The sequence below is a fragment of the Columba livia genome, chromosome 5 (assembly GCF_036013475.1).
Source record: "Columba livia isolate bColLiv1 breed racing homer chromosome 5, bColLiv1.pat.W.v2, whole genome shotgun sequence".
Lineage (NCBI taxonomy): Eukaryota > Metazoa > Chordata > Aves > Columbiformes > Columbidae > Columba > Columba livia.
Window position 1 is genome coordinate 53,913,079 of NC_088606.1, and position 20,025 is coordinate 53,933,103.

At 42.8% G+C, this 20,025-nt stretch overlaps 2 protein-coding genes across 2 annotated transcripts; both read left to right on the top strand.

Moving 5' to 3' along the window:
* The first annotated feature begins 2,580 nt into the window (after positions 1-2,580).
* Positions 2,581-4,456, top strand: SAA2 (serum amyloid A2). Its single transcript, XM_005499261.3, has 4 exons — positions 2,581-2,788; positions 3,050-3,170; positions 3,654-3,792; positions 4,236-4,456. Exons 2-4 carry the CDS (start codon positions 3,077-3,079, stop codon positions 4,375-4,377), a joined length of 375 nt encoding a protein of 124 aa, XP_005499318.2. The 5' UTR covers positions 2,581-2,788; positions 3,050-3,076; the 3' UTR covers positions 4,378-4,456.
* Positions 4,457-4,740: 284 nt separating this feature from the next.
* On the top strand, positions 4,741-14,823 carry SAAL1 (serum amyloid A like 1). The gene is made up of 12 exons (XM_065065241.1): positions 4,741-4,944; positions 5,198-5,311; positions 6,647-6,730; positions 8,088-8,167; positions 8,547-8,606; positions 8,863-8,978; positions 10,094-10,277; positions 10,531-10,613; positions 10,758-10,946; positions 11,708-11,904; positions 12,401-12,493; positions 13,164-14,823. The coding sequence occupies exons 1-12, from the start codon at positions 4,831-4,833 to the stop codon at positions 13,254-13,256; spliced, it is 1,407 nt and encodes a 468-aa protein (XP_064921313.1). The 5' UTR covers positions 4,741-4,830; the 3' UTR covers positions 13,257-14,823.
* The last annotated feature ends 5,202 nt before the right edge of the window (positions 14,824-20,025 follow it).

A 20,025-nucleotide genomic window follows, 5' to 3' on the forward strand; every position in this document is an offset into this window, starting at 1 on the left:
CATCAAAATGTATGGGGAAATGAATTTTAAGATAAACATCTGTATATGCAGTGTTTTCTGAAGAGGAGCCAAGTTTGCTTGTTTTACATGTCGATAAGCCTGAGCCCAATGCTAGTAAATATTTCATAGAGCACCATGGCAAAACTCCTGAATCCTTGCCTGTGTAAACTTAGGGTGCTGCTACTTCCCAGAATAAGGAATAGCTACATTTGTTATCGGGTGTCAGCTGGGAACTCACCCCACCCTCTTTCTCAATCTGAGACTTGCTTAAATTGTGAAATACCTACCTTGTGAAATGTTTGCAGAATGTAGCTTGCATTTATTGACACTCAGAATTAAAGGGCAACAATTTGATGTTCCTTTTTATCTTAACTGTACCACAATGTACAAACCCAGAAAACTATATCCAAAAGACCCCTATATGTCTTATGTTTACCCAGGGTGCACACACAGTCTGTGTTTTAGTGCTGGGTCAGAAGGAATATTCCATTGAAACCCTTCGCATGCTCAGAGGCAGCTTTCCTGTTTCTGTTGCAAAAACAACAGTTTTGGCTGCAACTTGTTTGTGTGGGCTAAGGGCTGAGAGCCAGAAAGCAGGTCAAAAGGATAGGGGAATGCAGGCCAAGAGGATATGGGAAAGCAGTGCTCAGGCTGTTGCCTGCTGGAACACAAAGCCAGTGCTGTAGCTCATTTACTGTAGGGAGCTCCTGCATTGTCACTGCTGCTGCTGCCCTCCTTGCAGGAGACATGTCAAGGGGATACAATCTGAGATGTAAAGATCCCATCCAGCACCTACCTTCTTGCAAGTACCTTTCTGTTTGTACTTTTTGCAGAAAATTTTGGTTTGGAGAGAATGGGAAACACATCAGACCACATCGGGAGACTCAGAAATACCCTCTATGGTCCAAAACATCAGAGCTCTTGTAGGGAAAAGTTCCTTAAGTCAGTTTTGAAGGCAATGCTCTGTTCTAGGTCCCTGGGCAAAACGGCTCATGCGTTAGTGAGCCTGTACTCCAACTTACAGGAATAATTTTCCAGTCTCCTTTTTGTTTTTGATTTTTTTTTTTAATTTAAAAAGGTGACAGACAAGGCCAGCAGAGACGGCACTTGAGCTGATGTGATTCTGCAATGTGTAATATTAAGGGTGTTAATCACTAGGATGTGAACAGAGTTGCAGCAAAATCCAACAGTGTAGTCTCTGCAGTAACTGAGCTGTTACACTGTTAAGCATCAGGTTCACAGGTAGCAGGGGACAAAATTATGTGTCTGGCCCCCTGCTTTTTACAAAGTTTCCTTGTCTGTTAGTTAGGGTTTAGATTTTCCTTGTCTCAAATAGTTCCATTCAGAGATAGGGTACTAGAGAATATCTGTCCTGCTGCTCCAGGCCTGTCTGTGGAAAACGCCTCCTCTTCCCTCAAGATAACCTTGTTTGAAGTCCAGTGATACCCAAGGAAGTGAGCTGCTTGCACTTTATTGGGCCCCTTTGTTCTTGCACCTCTTTCACCTCATGCCTCTGCCCTTCAGGTCCAGCTGCTAATTGTTTAAAGTGACAAGGGTTGTGAATGGGGTAACCACACACGCCACTTCTGCAGTGAACTTGAAGTAGCTCTCTTAGACTTGTTAAATCATGTATGAGACCACACAAGGAGGAGACGTTCTGTGCTTGCAGCCTGAACTGCAACTGTGCTCAAACCCAGAGCTTTCTGCAGGGCAGCAGTTGTGTCAGTTGTTAACCACGGGCAGCAAGCACCAAGCAGGCTCCCGAGCAGGGAGAGCACAGTGGGCACTCAAACTGTAAAGCATGCTGATAAAGCCCAAGAGTTAATATATTGATATCAAAATCTAGCAGAGTTGTGGCTGTATGGATCTGAATTTCCCTTTAGGCAAATTGTTTACTACTGTGTCAAACACTCTCCTGCGTTAAGCTCAAGCTGCAGTGGCAGCTGGATGGCTGAAGTCCCTCAAGAAGGACCCATGAGAGCAAGCAAAGGCAGGACGAACCATTCCAGCCTGCCTTATGGTAGCGTGTGTGCGTGTGCTGTCTTAAAGCACTCTCAGCAAGGACGTAGGTATATGCAGTTTGCTTTGCAATGGAGCTAAGAGCAACTCTTCACATTTCCCTTTCTGTCAGCTCTGGGATCCATCCTGTCATCCCAGCGCACATGGGAATTTCACTTAGCAGATCTGATAAGGCAGCTGACCGTTCCTTGTGCACAGACCCAGACCCAACCTTGTGCTTCAACGTACAGTGCAGGCTATCACAGAACCATAGAATGTTAGGGACTGGAAGGGACCTCGAAAAATCATGTAGTCTAACCCCCCTGCTGGAGCAGGAACACCTAGATGAGGTTACACAGGAATGTGTCCAGGTGGGTTTTGAATGTCTCCAGAGAAGGAGACTCCACACCCTCCCTGAGCAGCATCAGGAACCTTCTCCTCCAAAGTGTCACCCTAAAGCCAGCCGCAACACTTCAAGCATACAGAACACTTCAGTCTTCGAGGCAGCTTCTCAGCCTGCTTGTTATGAGGAGCAAGTAGTCCCGTGGACAGCTGCAAAGCACCACATACTTTCTAAAAAATTGTGTAACAGGAGCTGTGAACTTTCAGTAAGGGCAAGGACAGGCTTACTGTAATTTCTGTTTTGGAAGTGGGGAAGGGGAATTCCCACCCATGGGTTTCCTTTCCAGTTTCCTATTTTGAGGGGTTTGAATTGCTTATAAATACCCTCTCTGAGTCTGAGAGCACACAAGACAAGCTCCATCTCCTCTGGCTTTGGCCTTCTGCAGTGGTGAGTGATTTTCTAAATTTGTGAGCTATATTATGTGATTTTAGCTGGTATTCTCTTGCCCATCTGCCTCTGTTGTGGCATCTTGAGCCGAGATAGCAGTTGCACGGTGGGCATCAGTCCTCCTGTGGGGAGCAATGGGTCCCTGGGGTGGCCATCAGCACTGGGGTGGTTGCCCAGGCACAGCTGTGGGTGTGATGGGTGCTATGTCTGTAGTCTTTCAAAGGTGCTCCAAAACCGCTCCTCTCTCTGATTGTCTCACAGCTCCGTGTCAGGCTTGAGCCGGGAACCATGAGGGTCTGTGTCTGCCTCGTGTTGCTCTCCCTTATTCTATGTGCAAGTGCTGACATCCCAGGCAGAAAATTTGTTGTGGATGCAATTGGAGGTAAGCTGCTGTTAGCACAAGCTCTTCTCTCAGGAACCCCAACCCCAAGCACAGGTGACTGGCAGCCAGTGGACACAGTCCTCAGAGCAGGGAGGTCTGCAGCTCCACGTGAGCAACCACGCTGGTTTCTGCTGCTGGGGAGTGGTCCAGGGAAGTGGTGGAATCACCATCTCTGGAGGTGTTTAAAAGGTGTTTAGATGAGGTTCTTAGGGACATGGTTTAGTGTTAGAGGTAGGTTATGGTTGGACTCAGTGATCCTGAGGATCTCTTCCAACTGAAGTGATTCTCTGACTCTAAGAGGGCCTTGATCAGCCCCCCCAGGCCCTTTCTGTGGACACACCTCTGTGCAAAGGCCCATGTGGAGAAGTGCCTCTCTTTGTTACTGCTCCTTAGACCTCTCTGCTCCTGGCTGAAATGGTACTTAACTGTTTCTGGGATGACTCTTTAAAGTCGACATAATCTCTGTTTCTCTGCTTTCTTCAGGGGCAAAGGATATGTACAGAGCATACCGGGACATGCGCGAGGCAAATTATAAAGGTGCTGACAAATATTTCCATGCTCGTGGGAATTATGATGCTGCCCGAAGAGGACCTGGTGGTGCCTGGGCAGCCAAAGTGATCAGGTAATGGGGTGTATCTGGCTTGTTAACAGTGAGTTACTAGGGATGCAGGCATTCCAGCTGAAGTCCTTTTTGAGTTGTACTCAGTTTTTGGCCTAGGACAGTAGAGGGGAAGCAGTTAATGTCTGAACAGCCAGCCTCTATAGGAATGGTGTCTCTCCTCCCACATGAGCATGAACCTTTCTTCTTGTCCTCCCGGGAAAGCAGATTCCTTACTTCTGCATTTCTGGTGATAAGGAACTCTCTTTCCTTGCTGGTTCATCTTCTGACATAACAGTTATGACAGTTATGGGTTCCACTGCGGTCCGCTGACAAGAACTGAAGACGTGGTTGTGTCTCACTTTGAGAAGTCCCGTGGAAAAAGCTGGTTTTACAGGAGTGAGGAAATCAACACAAAGCGGAGTTAAACGCTAGCTGGTTCAGGTGCCCTTTCTTCTTCCCGCTAGTGACGCCCGGGAGTTCTGGCAGGGCGGTGTGAGCGGCAGAGGCGCCGAGGACACCCGAGCGGACCAGGAGGCCAACAGGTGGGGCCGGAGCGGCGGGGACCCCAACCGCTACAGGCCCAAAGGCCTTCCCAGCAAATACTAACGCGGCCCCCAGGAAGACACCTCTGCTCCCATTACACCTCCTCTGTACAGCCAAATAAAGAATTTGTTCTGAAAACTGCTCCCCTCGCCGCTGACTTTCCTTCTGGGGCAGGGACCCGCAGCCACAGCGGTTCCGTGGGCGCGTCCCCGCGGGGCCGTGTCAGCGCGTCATGGGCCCAGCGGCGCGGCCGAGGGGCGGGGACCTCGCTCGGCGCTTCGGCGGCCCTGGGAGCCCAGGGGCTGCTTCCCGCGGTGGGGGCGGTCTCGTCCTGCCGTCACGGACCCGTCACGGCTCCGCCTCGGTCGCGGAGACCAGCAATGGCCCGCGGTGGCCTCCCGCCGCCCCGCCCCGGCAGGGGGCGCTGCGGGGCGCCTCCCGGGCGCCGCTCTGGCCGCCGCCACCGCCTCGTTGTCGCCGGCGCGGCTGTGGCGGTGGTGCCGAGGCCGGGCCGCCATGGACCGCAACCCCTCGCCGCCCTCCAGCGAGGCGGAGGAGGAGGGTGACGCGGTGGGGAACACAGTGTACAGCAAGCACTGGCTGTTCAGCATCCTCACCCGCCTCATCGAGGTGCGGGCCTAGGGGGGCGGGGGCGCCGTGACGGGAGGAGAGGCCGGCGGGCCCGGGAACGGCAGCGCCTCGCGGGTGCGGTCCTTGCCCGGGCCGGGGGGACGCAGGACACGGCACCGCGGTTCCGTGGCTCTGTGGGGCTTTTTAAACTATAACCGAAGCGATAGGTCGGTGTTAGTGTTCCATGGCGTTGCTTGGCCGTAGCTCACGTAGCCCCCGTCCGCCCCCCGTCCCCCTCCCCGCGTTCTCTCAGGTGATCAGCCCCGAGAAGACGGAGCCCGCCGCCGGTCCCGAGGGAGTTCAGACAGAACTGGACGAAGAGATGGAGAATGACATTTGCAAAGTGTGGGACATGTCGATGGACGAGGTAGGGGCCAGACCTCGGGGGCGGGTCACAGCCCCGGGCAGCTCCTGCTCTGCGTCTGTTCCTGAGCCTGTGGGGTCGGGATCCTGCTGGCAGCGGGTGACACGGGGACACACGGAGTTAGGCGACACACGGGAGACACACGGGGTCGGCCACCTCGCTGTTTTCGGTGCATTGCTTCTTCCCTGGTGTGGCTGACAGTGCCCCCGGAGTCATTAGGCAGGGCAGGTGTGGAGAAACGGCACCGAGCAGGCGCTTTTCAAGATGAGCAAGTACTTTGTGTGCACTCCTAGGCCCAGTGCTGGTTTCCAGCAGCAGGGCTTTGGTTGTGTCCGGGCCGCTGGGCCCTCTTCTGCTGTTTGAGAGTGTAAAGCAGAGCTGTGTGTGAATGTAAAAGGAACAAGGTGCTCTGCCTGACCTGCCCTCCAGGTGCTTGGTGGATCATGCGGTGCTGTTGCTTGGGGTCAGCTGGCATACATGGGGCCAAAGTCACACCTCTTGGTTTTCTGTACTATGGGCAGGAATTGAACTGAAACTCAGAGTTATGAGAAGACAGTACCTTAGCTGTAGCTGAAATTCACTGAGGTGCATAGCTGGTATCTTCAGGAGTTTTATTATGGAGATGATATTAATGCCATCTCTAAATAGGCATATTTTTCTGTAGCAATTGTAATGTGTCCTGCTAGTAAGCATAGTTTGATAGATAAACAACCCTTTAAACTTCAGCTACAGACTTGAAATGGCAATGTAACATAACTTTTTAGTATTTTTCTCAACATTCTGAAATGCTGGAACAAATTCTCAAGACATATATATATATATATATATATATAAAATTATTATTATTTTATTTCCGGCTTTTTGTTTAGATATTTTAAATAAACATGGAAGATGTGTTGTTTACTCCCAAATAGAGAACTCATCTTGTGTTTTAATGTGGTAAAATAAGGAGGAGATTTCCTCTTTCATGTGCTTGGATCAAGTGCTAATGGTAATCCCTTCTCGTGTTTCTTTTTGTATGGCTGGGTAATGTCACTGTCTGCAGACATGTTATTTGCTGCATTCTGACTTAGAGAGCAAAAGACACTAAGTGTGCCTTTTTGGTTCCTTGTGTAGCACATCACCAGCAACCTGAATCCCCATAGGGACTCGCTGATGTCTTATTGAAAAGCGAGGAAGGTGGTATAGCACAATATTGTTCACAGCTGTTAGGAAATAACTAATCTCTTGTTATGAATTTGACATCTCGTTAATCCAGTCCCTGTTCTGTGAGACAAGGTTTGATCTATGTTTGTAAATTATGAAAGTCCATTTACTTCCCATTCACTTTCTCCACAGGATGTTGCTTTATTTCTTCAGGAGTTTAATGCCCCCGATATATTCATGGGAGTTTTCGCCAAGTCAAAATGCCCTCGCCTCACTGTAAGTATGGACTGTTAAAAACGTGTCCCATATTGATAGAAATAGTAGATAGCTCTGTACATGCATTTGCGCTTAGCTCCCTCCACCTCCCATTGTACCTTTGAATAGGTTAAGGAAACAAGGTGAAAACACAAAATCACATTTTAAAATGCTTTTTTGCAGTATTTTTAATATGGTCTAATCAGTAGGTATTTCAGTGATGCTGTAGCTGATATGTCATTATTGATACAGGACTAAGTTTATCAAGCCTAGTTTTAAGGCTCATTGTAAAAAACAGAAAAGGCTGGCCTTTTTTCTCATGACTTTTTTCATGATTATTGAACAGAAACGGTCGTGAATTTGTTTAGTCAGACCTACAAAAGTATTCTTAGTGGTTAGGAACTGCTAGACACTGGTAGTTAATGTATTTTTTTCTTTCCTTTGTTTTGATGTAATTCTTTTTCAGCTTGAATTACACATGATTCAAGATAGGGTTTTCAAAGCTATTCAGTGTTGGTATAACTCCACTTTCTCTGGAGTTACCAGAAGCTTTACTTCAGGAGATGAAGTGTAGATACATAGGACTTTGAAAGTACAACCAAAATTTAGAAGTCAGTGCAAACTGGCTGTCATGGGTAGTTTCTTGAAATAGTGGCTGTCAGAGTGTCTGCTGTAATTTAGCAGAGTTAGTAGAGTGTTAATAAAAAATATAACCTGGAGTGGTGAGGGTTGATTTCCAACTTAAAGTTGCTAAAAGTGAGCAATTCCTAGGACATTCTTTGTTAGCATCAGTCACCTGTAGGTGTTTCACAGCTCTCACTGTCCCCGTTATAGAAGTATGTGTCTTTTAATGGTTGTCTAGGCATGAATATCCTTCTGCAGTGCACTGCTTTGGGATATGGGTTAGTTTCTTTTTGTTTCTTTTGGTTTTGTTTTTAATCTCTGCAATCAGAAAACAGGCTTTGCTGGAAGCTTGTGTCAAGACCCCTTTCTTTTGTGAGGAATTGAATATCTGTGAGGGTTGCACTTACATGGTGATACTTGTATTACTAGGACTCTTTATTGCTTTAATAATAGGGATGACAGATCAGCCTCAAAACAGTGCACAGAACATGCAAGTTGATTTCAAGATATATTTGCTTTTATGGGATGCCTTAACATCAAAATATATTTAATAGGACCTGTCATATTTTAGGCTAGTCTAATGACATCCTGTAGAAAAATCTGTGTCTTTGCCCTGGAACTGGTGGATCATAAGAACTTGAAAATCAAACTGGAAAACATCTTTGAACCTTTCTTACTTTTGTCTTACGTCTGTGGAAATAAAATTGTGAGCTGTGCCGTAGTTGCATCATTATACTGTGTTTTGACTTTTCAGGAAATCTGTGTGGGAATATTAGGAAATATGGCCTGTTTCCAAGACATATGCATGTCCATTAGTAAAGATGAGAGTCTTGGGTAAGTGTGTATGTACTTTATATGTGTATGACTACTGCTTTTCTGGACTCATAATCATCAAATGTACATTATAGAAGGAACCAAGTTTGCCTGCCATGCCTTGACTTAATTCACACGTTTTTGGCTGACCTTATTTGAGTGGGAAGTGTTCAGTGAAGAAGAAAAAGGATACTATTTTTTCTTTGTTTTTAATCACAAGTCAGGTTCTTGAATCTTTAATTTCTGAGTTTGGCAATCTTGAAACACTGGTAATGCAGGCACGGGCAGGAAAATTTTTAATCTCAGAACATGGCTGCAGCTATGAAATTAACCTTTTTATAACTTTTTATCAAACAACAATAGTTTTTATTAACCCTTATCTTGCATTTTCTCCTTAAAGCCAAGTGCTATTGCAACGTTTGTGTGATTCGGACTCTCCAACTCTTCTGGAAACAAGCAGGTAGGACATCTCAGAAATTAATGCATTGTTAGTGTAGTTCTGCTGTGTTCTGAGACCTGGGAAGAAAATTGACAAGTGGGCTCGCTATTTTATTATCCTATCATTGTTTTGTCTTTTCCACATTGTTCTGGAATCAATTTACTGTGAGGAAGATTCCTCTTTCTGGCACATCATTCTCATTATTTTGGATTTATATTAGTACAGCTAAAATCAATGAATTTTCTTCTGATTTGTTAGATGTGCAATTCTTGTCTAGGTTGTTGTTAACTTGCCTCTCCCAGCCTGAGGTGGCCAACGTCTGGGTTGAGAGAATCCGAGAAAACCCATCTGTGTATGACTGTGTTTGCTTTATCATGTCCAGCTCTACAAATGGTGAGTTGCCGAAACAAGCTGGGAATTAGTGGATGTTTGCAGAAAAAGATAACAACTGAAGTGTGCAATTTCAAAGACACATATTTTCAGCTGGGAGTACAGCATTTCTTTAAAATAAAATAAACCTCATTAATTTAAAGCACACACAAAAAAAATTGTCCTGCCTTTGCAAGTTTAAAAATATATATAAAACTAGAAAAGCACTGGTTGTGATAAGAAAACTCTGTGGGGGAATAAAAACAAGTCTAACAGATGAAAATGTTATTTTGCACAGTAAAGGAAAGGACATAGTCCTCATTCAGGGATGTGCATTTCATTTTTGATCCTTGAAAAAGGCCTCATTTCCTTGTTTTTGTTTTTGTTTTCCAAATCAGATATATATTTTCAATTTTCAAAACTACCATGCTCGAGCAATGTGAACTGGAGGAATAATTCAGTTACTCCGAAGGACAGCAGAGCACTGCACAGGCTTTGGGTGTGCAGTCAGTGGGACACAAATCCTTCTTCTGTGATAGCACTAATTTAGCAAAAAAACTGAGCACCTAATCATGGACATATTTTGAATAGCATTGTTTTTTCATGTCCAGCTCAATTGTAACAGCAGTTATTATTTGCCTAAGTTTCCTAATAATTTAGCTATTTAATTTGGAGAACGTTAGCTCTATGTTTGTGTGTATGTTTTGTTTTGTTTTTTAAATGAAAATCCTCAGAAATCCCGCTCCGTGCAGTTGAAATCACAGCTCTGCTTAAGCAAAATGCGGATTGGCAGATGTAAGGGTAGCAGAAAACTGCACACTTAAGGACAAATCTTGGAAAGTTTCACTTCAGCAGCAGAAGTTACCTCAAGTCTCTTTGCAGAATAATGTTCCTGCTTTATAAATGGCATGATAAGGTAGAAGGTGACTGTGGGCTTTCCAGCAATCCCTATTTATCAAACTCTTCACCTGATCTGTGCCATAAAAAGGAAATAAACATAGCAACCATTAGTAGGTTGTGAACAAAACTACTACATTTTAGCACTGAACTTACCCTGAATAATTTATGTATTAGCATTTTGTGAGCTATTTTTTGTTGTTATTATTCTTGTTGAAATTTATACATTCTCTCTTGTGCAGTTGAATTGCTGGTAAAAGTGGGTGAAGTGGTGGACAAACTCTTTGATCTAGATGAAGAGCTAATGTTAAACTGGATTAAAAATGGCACATGTCGGTCTGTGGGACCGTCTGTTGATGATTCCCCTGAAGAACTTCCAGATTTTAAAATTGTGCCTTGTATACTTGAAGCAGCCAAACAAGTCCGGTATGTGAGATTTCTTTTCCATTTCATGGCTGAGGAGACTCCTCATAACCTTGTTAAGCCCTGTGTCTGAACATCTTGATTTTGGTGGGAGCTGCATAGGTTGACAGATCACTAGAATGTATTTCCCTGTACGTACCAGTTGAAATGAGTCAACTAATTTGTTAGCAAAGAGAATGGCAGTGATTGCTAGTGGTCTTCTGTGTGTCCAAAACGTACAGAGTATCTTTAATTCGTCTTTGTTTGTTCTGTGTAGGTCAGATAATCCGGAAGGACTTGATGTTTATATGCATATTTTGCAGCTCCTGACCACAGTGGATGAAGGTATTCAGGCTATCGGTAAGACACTTGAATTGCTACGTATGGTAGGACCAAGAATCGCAGAAACTTCCAGATCATCAGATATTTAATGGGGAGAAAAATAATTCACTTACCTAGATTAAATTTGATGGTTTGGTGGGTTCTCTTTCTTTCTTTCTCAAGTGCAGGCTCCTGATGGAGGAAAAGAGACTTGGACTTTGCTTTATGACCTTGTTTGCCATGAACTTTGCCAGCCAGATGATCCACCGATCATTGTGCAGGAGCAGAAGACTGTATTGGCCTCTATTTTGTCCGTGCTGTCTGCTATGTTTGCTTCACAGACTGAACAAGAATACACCAAGATGAGGAAAAGCAAGTCATGCTTTTTTATAGGTTTTTGTTTGTTTGTTTGGGGTTTTTTTAACTTATTGTCAGAATTGACTTTATGTATGTGGGGTGAAAGGTGGTTAATTTATCACTGTTTACTAGAGATCGATTCAGAACACAATTCAGCTACATGTTTGAATACATTAAGGCTGTTTATTGGTGACTAAAAATCACAGCTATCTCAAAGTTCAGTTACTGGATATCTCTGAAGAGTTACAGTAATGGAATCTACAAATTCTGTTCAGTCTTCTCCATTGGGTAAATTAATGAAAACTGCAGAACTCATCTTTGCTAAAATGTGAGGTCTTGATAGTAATAGTTTTTTAGTGGTGGGAGATTCTGCGCTTACTTAAATCCATCTTTATTGCTTGTTTCTTTTCAATCCATGGACAAGTGTTTAGAATTAAAAGGGAATGTGAGGCAGGGTCATCTGCAGCATCTGTCGGTGTGATTTATCAGTTAGGATTATCTGGATGCAAATTTAATGTAATAGCCTCTCTGAATTACTACTAGAGATATTTTGCTTCTCATATTCCTTACCACTGGCATATACTTTTTACAGATACAGGTTGGCTTGCAGAAAAAGTGGTTTGGGTTTTCTACTACATTTCCACAGCACTGCCAGAATAAACATTCCTGTGGGCTTTGTATAAAATCTTGCAGTGTGTTTCAAAATTTTAATGCCTTGAAAGGGTGGGGAAAAATTTTCCGCGTTAAATTTCCAGTTTCTTGTTACTTTTTGTTAGATATGCCTCTGATTGGGAGCTTGATTCGTATCTTGCAATACATGGAGGGCTGTGGGAAGAGATCCGTTGATAAATCAAAGGAGTCTGAAGAACAAGAGACTGGAAAGGCTGATCTGAACGAGGAAGATTTCCATTTAAAAATCTTGAAAGATATTTGCTGTGAATTACTTTCCAATATGCTTCAAGAACTGACCAAGGTAAGAAAAACAAAATTCCGAAAGGGATTTCTGCAGGGTACGTAAGGAAAAAAGCTGTTACTATTAATGTGGGCATTTTTCTGTGCAACTGAAATTGCGTACAGGAAATTCATGAGAGAATCAATCAGAAGGTGAGCAGCAACGTGTGTTAGATGTTTCTGAACTGGATGCCTTCAGGCCAAGATTTGGTATAATAAATTCTCTAGGTGTATGTTGCCATTTCTTTTGAATTAAAGCAAATTTATTTAAGAAAAGGAAAGAGTATCAATATATAATCTCACCTTCTCAGCTGGATTTCTTTATTATGGGAACATTCAGATTAAGAGACTTGTGATGCATGAGCTTTCACACCTTTGTTGTTTTAGCTACATTGGGCATTCTCTGAGAATGTTGGTTTACCATTTTTTGAGAATTAAGTGCATACTTGCAGACACTGCACAATTTTGAGTTTGTTCTTTCATGACGTGCTAGTTGTATTTCTCATGTTATTTCCCAGGAAAATACCTTAGAAGGACTACACCAGGGACATTTAAATGAACAGACATGCTCCTGTGCGTTTCAGAACCTCTTACCTCTGTATTTCACATCGGTGAGTACATTACAAGGTCTTTAACATAGCTGAAAAAATACAAGTCGGGTGGCAAGACCTTTCAGAATCAGATGTAGAGGCAGGACAGAGTTGCTCAGACACAAGTAATATGCTCTTCTAGGCAGTGTTACCCTCTGTCTCTTCTGGCTTACTTCAGCCAGAGCTTTGCCTAGATCAGGGGTGTCAACCTCATTTTTACTGGGGGCCACATCAGCCTCACAATTGCCTTCAAAGGGCTAAATGTAATTTTAAGACTGTATAAAAGTAGCTACTCCCCCTGGCCTAGATCATCAGTGGATATAAGGGTCAAACCGTGCTGAAATGTATGGATATCTGCAAATTTATGCTAGCTGAAAATTTGTCTTGTACTTTTTAATAGAAAAATTACTGTAAATACTTTTCATAGGGAGCTTTTATTTATGTACTTTTAAACAATAAAATAAGAGTTTGGGGAAGATTATAATGTTTCAAAATTTAGACCAGCTGAAATGGTGGGATTTAGGAGGAAGGCATCTACTGTGGAGCGTTTTCCATTATTCTGGAATATGGCTGGTCATGGCTATGGTTGGTGGGAAGGTACAAGAGTAGAAAGACCTCCTATACCAAGTGTAAGAATTCTGTGTTTCATGCAATTTTTTAAAATTTTTGTGTGTTTGTGATCTATTCCCAGGTGGAGAGTTTCCTTGAAGTTCTGCGTGAGGCTGATCAGACACTTGCTGACAATCTAGAAAAACGTTTCCCAAGCCTGAAGGTTCACACCTAAGAATGTACATGAAATATTTTCCTTCTTTGGAATGAAGATTTTTTTACTGTTTTATTACAGTGTTCCAGAAATCAAGTTTTCAGTAAAGGCGGGAGAATGAGGCAACCTTCTTACCAACAAGTGGCTTTTAAGAAATGTTCCAGGTAGCCCTGCTTAACCTAAGGTTAATCTGGTCCGCATGGGGAAGGAAATTACTGTAAATTCAGTTCTACATCTTCCATCCTGTTTGCTCTAGTGATAAGAGACTGTCCATTTCTTATTGCTCTTCTGTAGCATAGTGAGTGTTCTTTGAATAACTCTTGACTCTGTGCTTTTCGACGTAAGTTGAAACAGCAAAATGAATGAAATGCACTGAGTAGTTTTTTAACATTGTGCTGGCTTCTTCCATGTTGCTGTTGGCAAAAGGAGGCTTGACTGATAGGAAATCCCAGATCTCCTCTGCCCAGGGACCTTCAAGGACCTGATAAAAACAGAGTTAAATTACACAGGGTAGTTTGGGATGTTTTTCCTCTTTTAGATTATATCAGTTCTTTAAGGAGATATTGTGACAGAATTCTTTCATCGTGCTCCTTTAAAATTTTCACACTTCTTAGATTGAAGCCTCTTCTGCACTGTAGCTCTGACTTGTGGCATTTAGGTCCTCTGCAGTTTAAAAGATTTGAGAATGTGGTTACCAATGGCTTGTGCTGCAGCTTCCAACCGTTGCAGCCAGTTACTCAGAGTTGGAGTTGTGGGCGGGTTTGGATTTAATCTGTGGCATACTTGCAAACTGTCTGCTTTTTTAAAGCAGTCTATACTTACATTTCAGGAATGTAACATGTATCAGACAGTTCTTTCCTCATTCATGTGTCTTATGAATTATCTGTGAACAACATCAGAAATACCATGTTAGCCGCTGTTTTTCAGTGGAGTTTAAGGTGTTAGGTCACTTGCAGTAAATTCAGTCTACAGTCTTCTAAAAATCCCACTTTGAATTATATTATGTTTTAACCGCATTGCATTTTTAGGTCACTTGCCTGCATGCAGTGCAGCTGATGTTTTCTGTGTCTGAAAAGACAGTATAACAAGTCAGGTTCACTGTTCTATAAATAAGAGTGGAAGACAATTGGTGTTTGTTATGTAAAAGAAAATGGTAACCAGAGCACAGAGAATAACCTAATACCATGTACAGACATTCCCTGGTTCTATAGGTTTTTGTTGGTTTAAATATTGTGCTGGGCTGTGTTTTGTTTGCCTGAGTTACCTGTACATGTGGTAAAATACAGTATGTGTATATGTACATAGCCTTTTCATGCAAACTTCCGGTTTTCAAAAATAGTGCGATTAAATCGTTCCCTTGGGCAGCCAGCAGCATCCTAGTTGTCAGCAAGGGATTTAAAATTACAGTATCTGGCTTGTGTCACCAAAAAGAATTGCCATGGTTTCTGCTGATTTTTGTATGCTATGTTTATTGGAGAAAACTGGTAACTGTGAATAGGATGACAGCATTTTTCATACTACTTTGACAGTTTTTGGATATTTTCTTAAACCTACAGATTTGTAATAAAGTTTCTTTTTCTAAAAAAAATTTGTATGCTTTCCTTCATTCTAAGCGTCAGTTAAATTTGTTTTCTGAGCCACTGGAAATGTCTGTTAGTCTCAATATGTCATTTGTAGGAGGAAAATGGAACCTTGTTATAATGTCAATGTCCTGTAAAATATGTTGTCCTTCACTGAAACTAATATTATTTCTTTCTTGCTTCCTTTGCATAGTCATTTTTATGGCCTGGAAGTTAATGTCTCTCATCCAGTTGTTAACATTTTTCTGAGCTTAGTTTGTCCCCAGGTGCATCATAAGTATGATTGTCCACCATAGTTAAGAATTATTTCTGGCTTGTGTCTTGAAATTTGTTGTAGTTATTGATGTTTTGCAGTAGTCGTTTAATGTAACACACAGAAAAGCTGAAACAAGATCTGTTTGGTTGGGTTTTTTTTTAGTTTTGTTCCTTCTTTTCAATAGACAAGTATCCAGTATTGGCTGATTAATTGTTCAGTGCAGTATCACTAATAGCAACAAGTAGGTGAGATATGCAGATCATTATTGTCTAAGTGGGATGATATCTAATGCCTGTCCTGTGGTAGAAAAAATCACCAATGTCAGTAAGTGGGAAATCAAGTGGGTCCCGTCCTCCTGCTCTTCTTCAACAGAAGCAGCTGCAGAAACAGGTCCATCAGCCTTGCTTCAGCAGAATGAGAATCCAAGTATGGCCAGAAATGTTTATGCTTCATAAGCCTGGTGAAATGGAGACTGAATTCCCCGTTTGCCCCATGTAACAGCTGCTCTCGTGTGGTCTGTGCTGCACGCGTGGGGCCACACTGGCTTTAGGAGCGAAAGGCTGGTGCCAAATGGAATGCAAGCTAAACGTGCAGAGTTTTGGTATTCAGATGTGGAAGAAACTTTGTTGTAGCAAGTGAATGGTGTGTTTGGAAATGGTGTGTGTGTATTTCATTGTCTTGCCAGCAGGGATCTCCCATAGTCTGTGCTTTGTGAACATCATGTGTCTAGTTCCTTTGGTGGTGATGGTTCCTTCTGTTGGGAGGGGTTTTGGCGTTTGCTGGTTTGTTTGGTTTTTTGTTCCCTCTCCTAGCCATGCTTTGACACCGACTGGCAAGCCAAGATCTCTCTGGGCAGCTTTCTTCCAGACCAAGGATCTGTTTACTTCCATAGCATCCTCCTGTGGCAAAAAAAAGAGAAGTACTTGTCACTGCTTTGTGCAGAGCTCTGAACAAAAAGCCAGAATCTGAAGCATTGAACTAATGAAAAGAAACAGGAATGCAGCCCTGCTTGGATAGAGAAGGATGTGAATCATGGCATAAGCACTCTTAGAAAATAGAGGTAGAAATCAGACTGGAAGGCCTTAAATTAGACTTCATAGATCCATACAATCATTTCATCGAAAGATAGCATTCTAACGTTCTTTTGACTCACAATTTATGTACATTTGGCATCTTTATCCCACGTAGTAACTTCTTCCTAAGGCAAAGAAACACCAACCCAAAGAAATTTAGTATATGGAGAAAAATCAATGATACTGTAACGCTTCAGCTGCTTTCTTGATGGTGTGAGGAGATTGCTGCTCTTCATATCTGAATGCTTGTCCAGTGTTCATGTCAAAAACCTGTCTTTTCTGGTAGACTAAACCATGAAACCTCATTTGCTTGAAAGTTCTTTTCTACATTTCTCCATATTCTGGTCACTCTGCTTTCTCTATTTTCTGTTGGTACATATTTAGTTTGTATTTTCTTATAACTGCTATGGTGACTCCCTTGTCTGTAAGATTATAACTACCTTTGGCTCTAACTAAGCTGAATGAAAAAGAAACATACAAAAGCCCAAGATTTATTTGTAATATATTTTTCATAGTTTATGATACTGGTATGAAAAGATATGGATGTGTTACTGTGTGTTTGCTTTGAAAATCTATGCTCTTTCCCACTAGCTTTGGATTATTTTGGCTGTTACTGAGAGCTACAAGAGCAGCAGTATCTCTGTTATCTTTTTCACTTAAGAATTTGCTTTTGTTTCTAGAGAAGAAAATCTTTGTCACAGCAGTTCCTTAGTGTATCCTTTATTTTCCCCTCAAAATTAAATGTTGTACATTTTTTCCCTTTTTATGCTTGCAGTTTACTTTGTTGTTGTTGTTCTAGATAATAAAAAAATTAATGTGCTCTGCCAAACTCAATGAGAAAGGAAGAACCTGCTACACCTGGGGCAAGGACCAGTCTGCTGTAATGTTATACAATTTCTCAAAAATCCTTCATGTGAAGGCAAACAAAAGCAGTGAGCAGCTGCATGTTTGCTGCCCGGTTGCGGCGGGTGCATGAGCCGGGCGGTGAGCGTGCCCCTCAGCCAGAGCCGACAAGGCGTGTGCTGAGTGAACCTGACATCACAAGGTTGGTAAAGCAAACCAGATTTTTCCAATAGTTATAGACAGAGATTTTGCTATGGGAAATATTGCTCCTGTTCCTCCTTTTATTTGCCTCCCTGATTTGATTATTTACCTCTTTTCCAAAAAGAAAAAAAAAAAAAAAAGGTTTTATAACGCTAACATTGAGCAGTGTAGGGGAAAGGGACCTGGGGGTCCTGGTGGACAGCAGGATGACCATGAGCCAGCTCTGTGCCCTTGTGGCCAGGAAGGCCAATGGCATCTTGGGGTGTATTAGAAGGGGGGTGGTTAGTAGATCGAGAGAGGTTCTCCTTCCCCTCTACTCCGCCCTAGTGAGACCCCATCTGGAATATTGTGTCCAGTTCTGGGCCCCTCAGTTCCAGAAGGACAGGGAACTGCTGGAGAGAGTCCAACGCTGGGCAACAAAGATGATTAAGGGAGTGGAGCACCTCCCTTATGAAGAAAGGCTGAGGGAGCTGGGTCTCTTTAGTTTGGAGGAGACTGAGGGGTGACCTTATTAATGTTTATAAATATATGAAGGGTGAGTGTCACAAGGATGGAGCCAGGCTCTTGGTGACAAACAATGATAGGACAAGGGGTAATAGGTACAAACTGGAACACAAGAGGTTCCACTTAAATTTGAGAAGAAACTACTTCTCAGTGAGGGTAACAGAGCACTGGAACAGGCTGCCCAGGGGGGTTGTGGAGTCTCCTACTCTGGAGACATTCAAAACCTGCCTGGATGCTTTCCTGTGTAACCTCATCTGGGTGTTCCTGCTCCGGCAGGGGAATTGGACCAGATGATCTTTCGAGGTCCCTTCCAATCCCTGACATTCTGTGACTCTGTGATTCTAAGATTTGTAAGAGAAAGGGTTTGCTTCTGAGTTGTTATTGTAGAGAAAACGAACAGGCCCAGGGAAAACCCACTGGGATTCTGTTTCCTTCCTTCCCTCCTTCCTTCCTGCCTTCCCTCCCTCCCTCTCTCCCTCTCTCTCTTTGGGAGTTAGCTACATGTCTAATGATGTCTCAGAAAAGTCTGAGCTGAATTTTATACAAAATTTGAATTTTATCCGAAGGCTAATGCAAACAGAAAGGTAACAGTGGTAGGATGCTGTGGAGAGAAGTAAGGCAGTAATAGTAGAGAAATAAAAGAAATGAAGAAGGGATGCTGCAGAAAGAAAGAAAACAGGGGAAAAAAATGGGGAGAATTGTGATAAAGGGGATAAATAGCAAGTGTTATGTTGAAGGAGAAAAGTATTAAATATCAGTAATAAATGTTGGCATTCTAGAATAGCTTATGTGCGGTGACCTATCAAAAAGGTATTATGTTGATGACATTTTCTATTTTCAAAACTGAATCTTCGTTGTAGTTTTTCCTGCTTTCATGGCAATTAGACAAGTTTAAGGTGAGGATAAGGCCTTAAAAACCACAGCAGGTGGGCAAACTAGTGTTGCTTGATTTTTTTTTTTTTTTTAAATAATTTTAAAAAATTGTTATTCCCCCCGATGCTTCGTGTTTTTGCTGGCTGGCTGAGGCACCAGGGAGGCATTTCATGAAGGAAATGGCAGCAGCAGGTGCTGCAGGTCCCTGCCTCGCACAGGCCTGGCCCCTGTCGGGGCTGAGATGCGAGAGCACAGGCCTGCAGGGCCGCCGCTTGCGTTGCTCGTTGGTCTGAGCTGAGCACAGCAGACGGCAGCGTAATCCTGGCTTTGGTAACTAGGTAGACTTGAGGGGAAGGGGCCTGCTTGGTGCCTGCCTGTTTTGACTCAAGGAGAACAAAATCCTGCTCGGTCTACAACAGCAGTCGGTGTGAGTACAAATCTACAGTCTTGAATTTGACTTCAGCATTTTCATATGCAAACATATTTACCCCAAGTTAAAAATTCTGTGTGATTAACATGTTCTCTTACTCCTGGGATTGAAACCCGGGCCTTGAGGTAACATGCTTGTACATCCATGGTAGTTTCTTCATACACGTGGTGCAGGCATGGTGACTGACTGCATATTTGTGCCCATAATGACTGAAGTCCCATGTTGTTGACACTTCCCCAATTTATGTCCTTTTATCCAATTTCCAAGGAAACCTTAGAAAAGCAAATGCACCTTGATATTCTGTGTTGCACTGGTGACAGCTATTTATTCTGTGCTTTACGTTATGTAAACTCCATTTTAATTTTGCAGTGAGCTTGTATCAATATTATTTTTGTTGTTGTGCACAGCACTTTTGGTGACAGCTCTGTTTGAAGAAGTTGTAACTTTAACAAGCCATCTGTTAGCCTTACCTAGAAAGGAAACGCTTTTGTCAATTACTCTAATGAAATCACAGAAATAATTTCCTAGTCTCCAGTTGTAGCCTCATCATCCTATCTTCTGTCAATAGGAGGATATTGAAACACACAGGAAATACATGCACACTTTTATCCTGCCCTGCAATATAGCCATAGTGTTGTATTTTAGAGCAACAAATTGCAATTAGTCAGTGATGTCAGAAGATTTTACTTTCCATTAAAAAAATCTCTGTAGTGCACGACCTTGTCTATTCAACATCAGAGTTTCCTCGTTAGTCAGGTAGGAAGGCTGGGCACAGGAACTATGGGAAAACATTCTGAGTTTATGCCAGCCTGATGAGTAAAGATTTTGATTTTATAAGTTAAGAGAGTAGAAAGGAAGGAGAAACACTTGTGCTTAGGTAGGAGTAAACAAAACAGCAACATAACTTGTCATTTGGGATGAGACCACTAGAATGGCTGAAAGGCAGGAGAAGAAACAGTGGATAGAAAAGGCTGGAATAATGGGAAAGGAAAAAGTGAATGGTGAAAACATGGAAGAGCAAGGAGGGCCT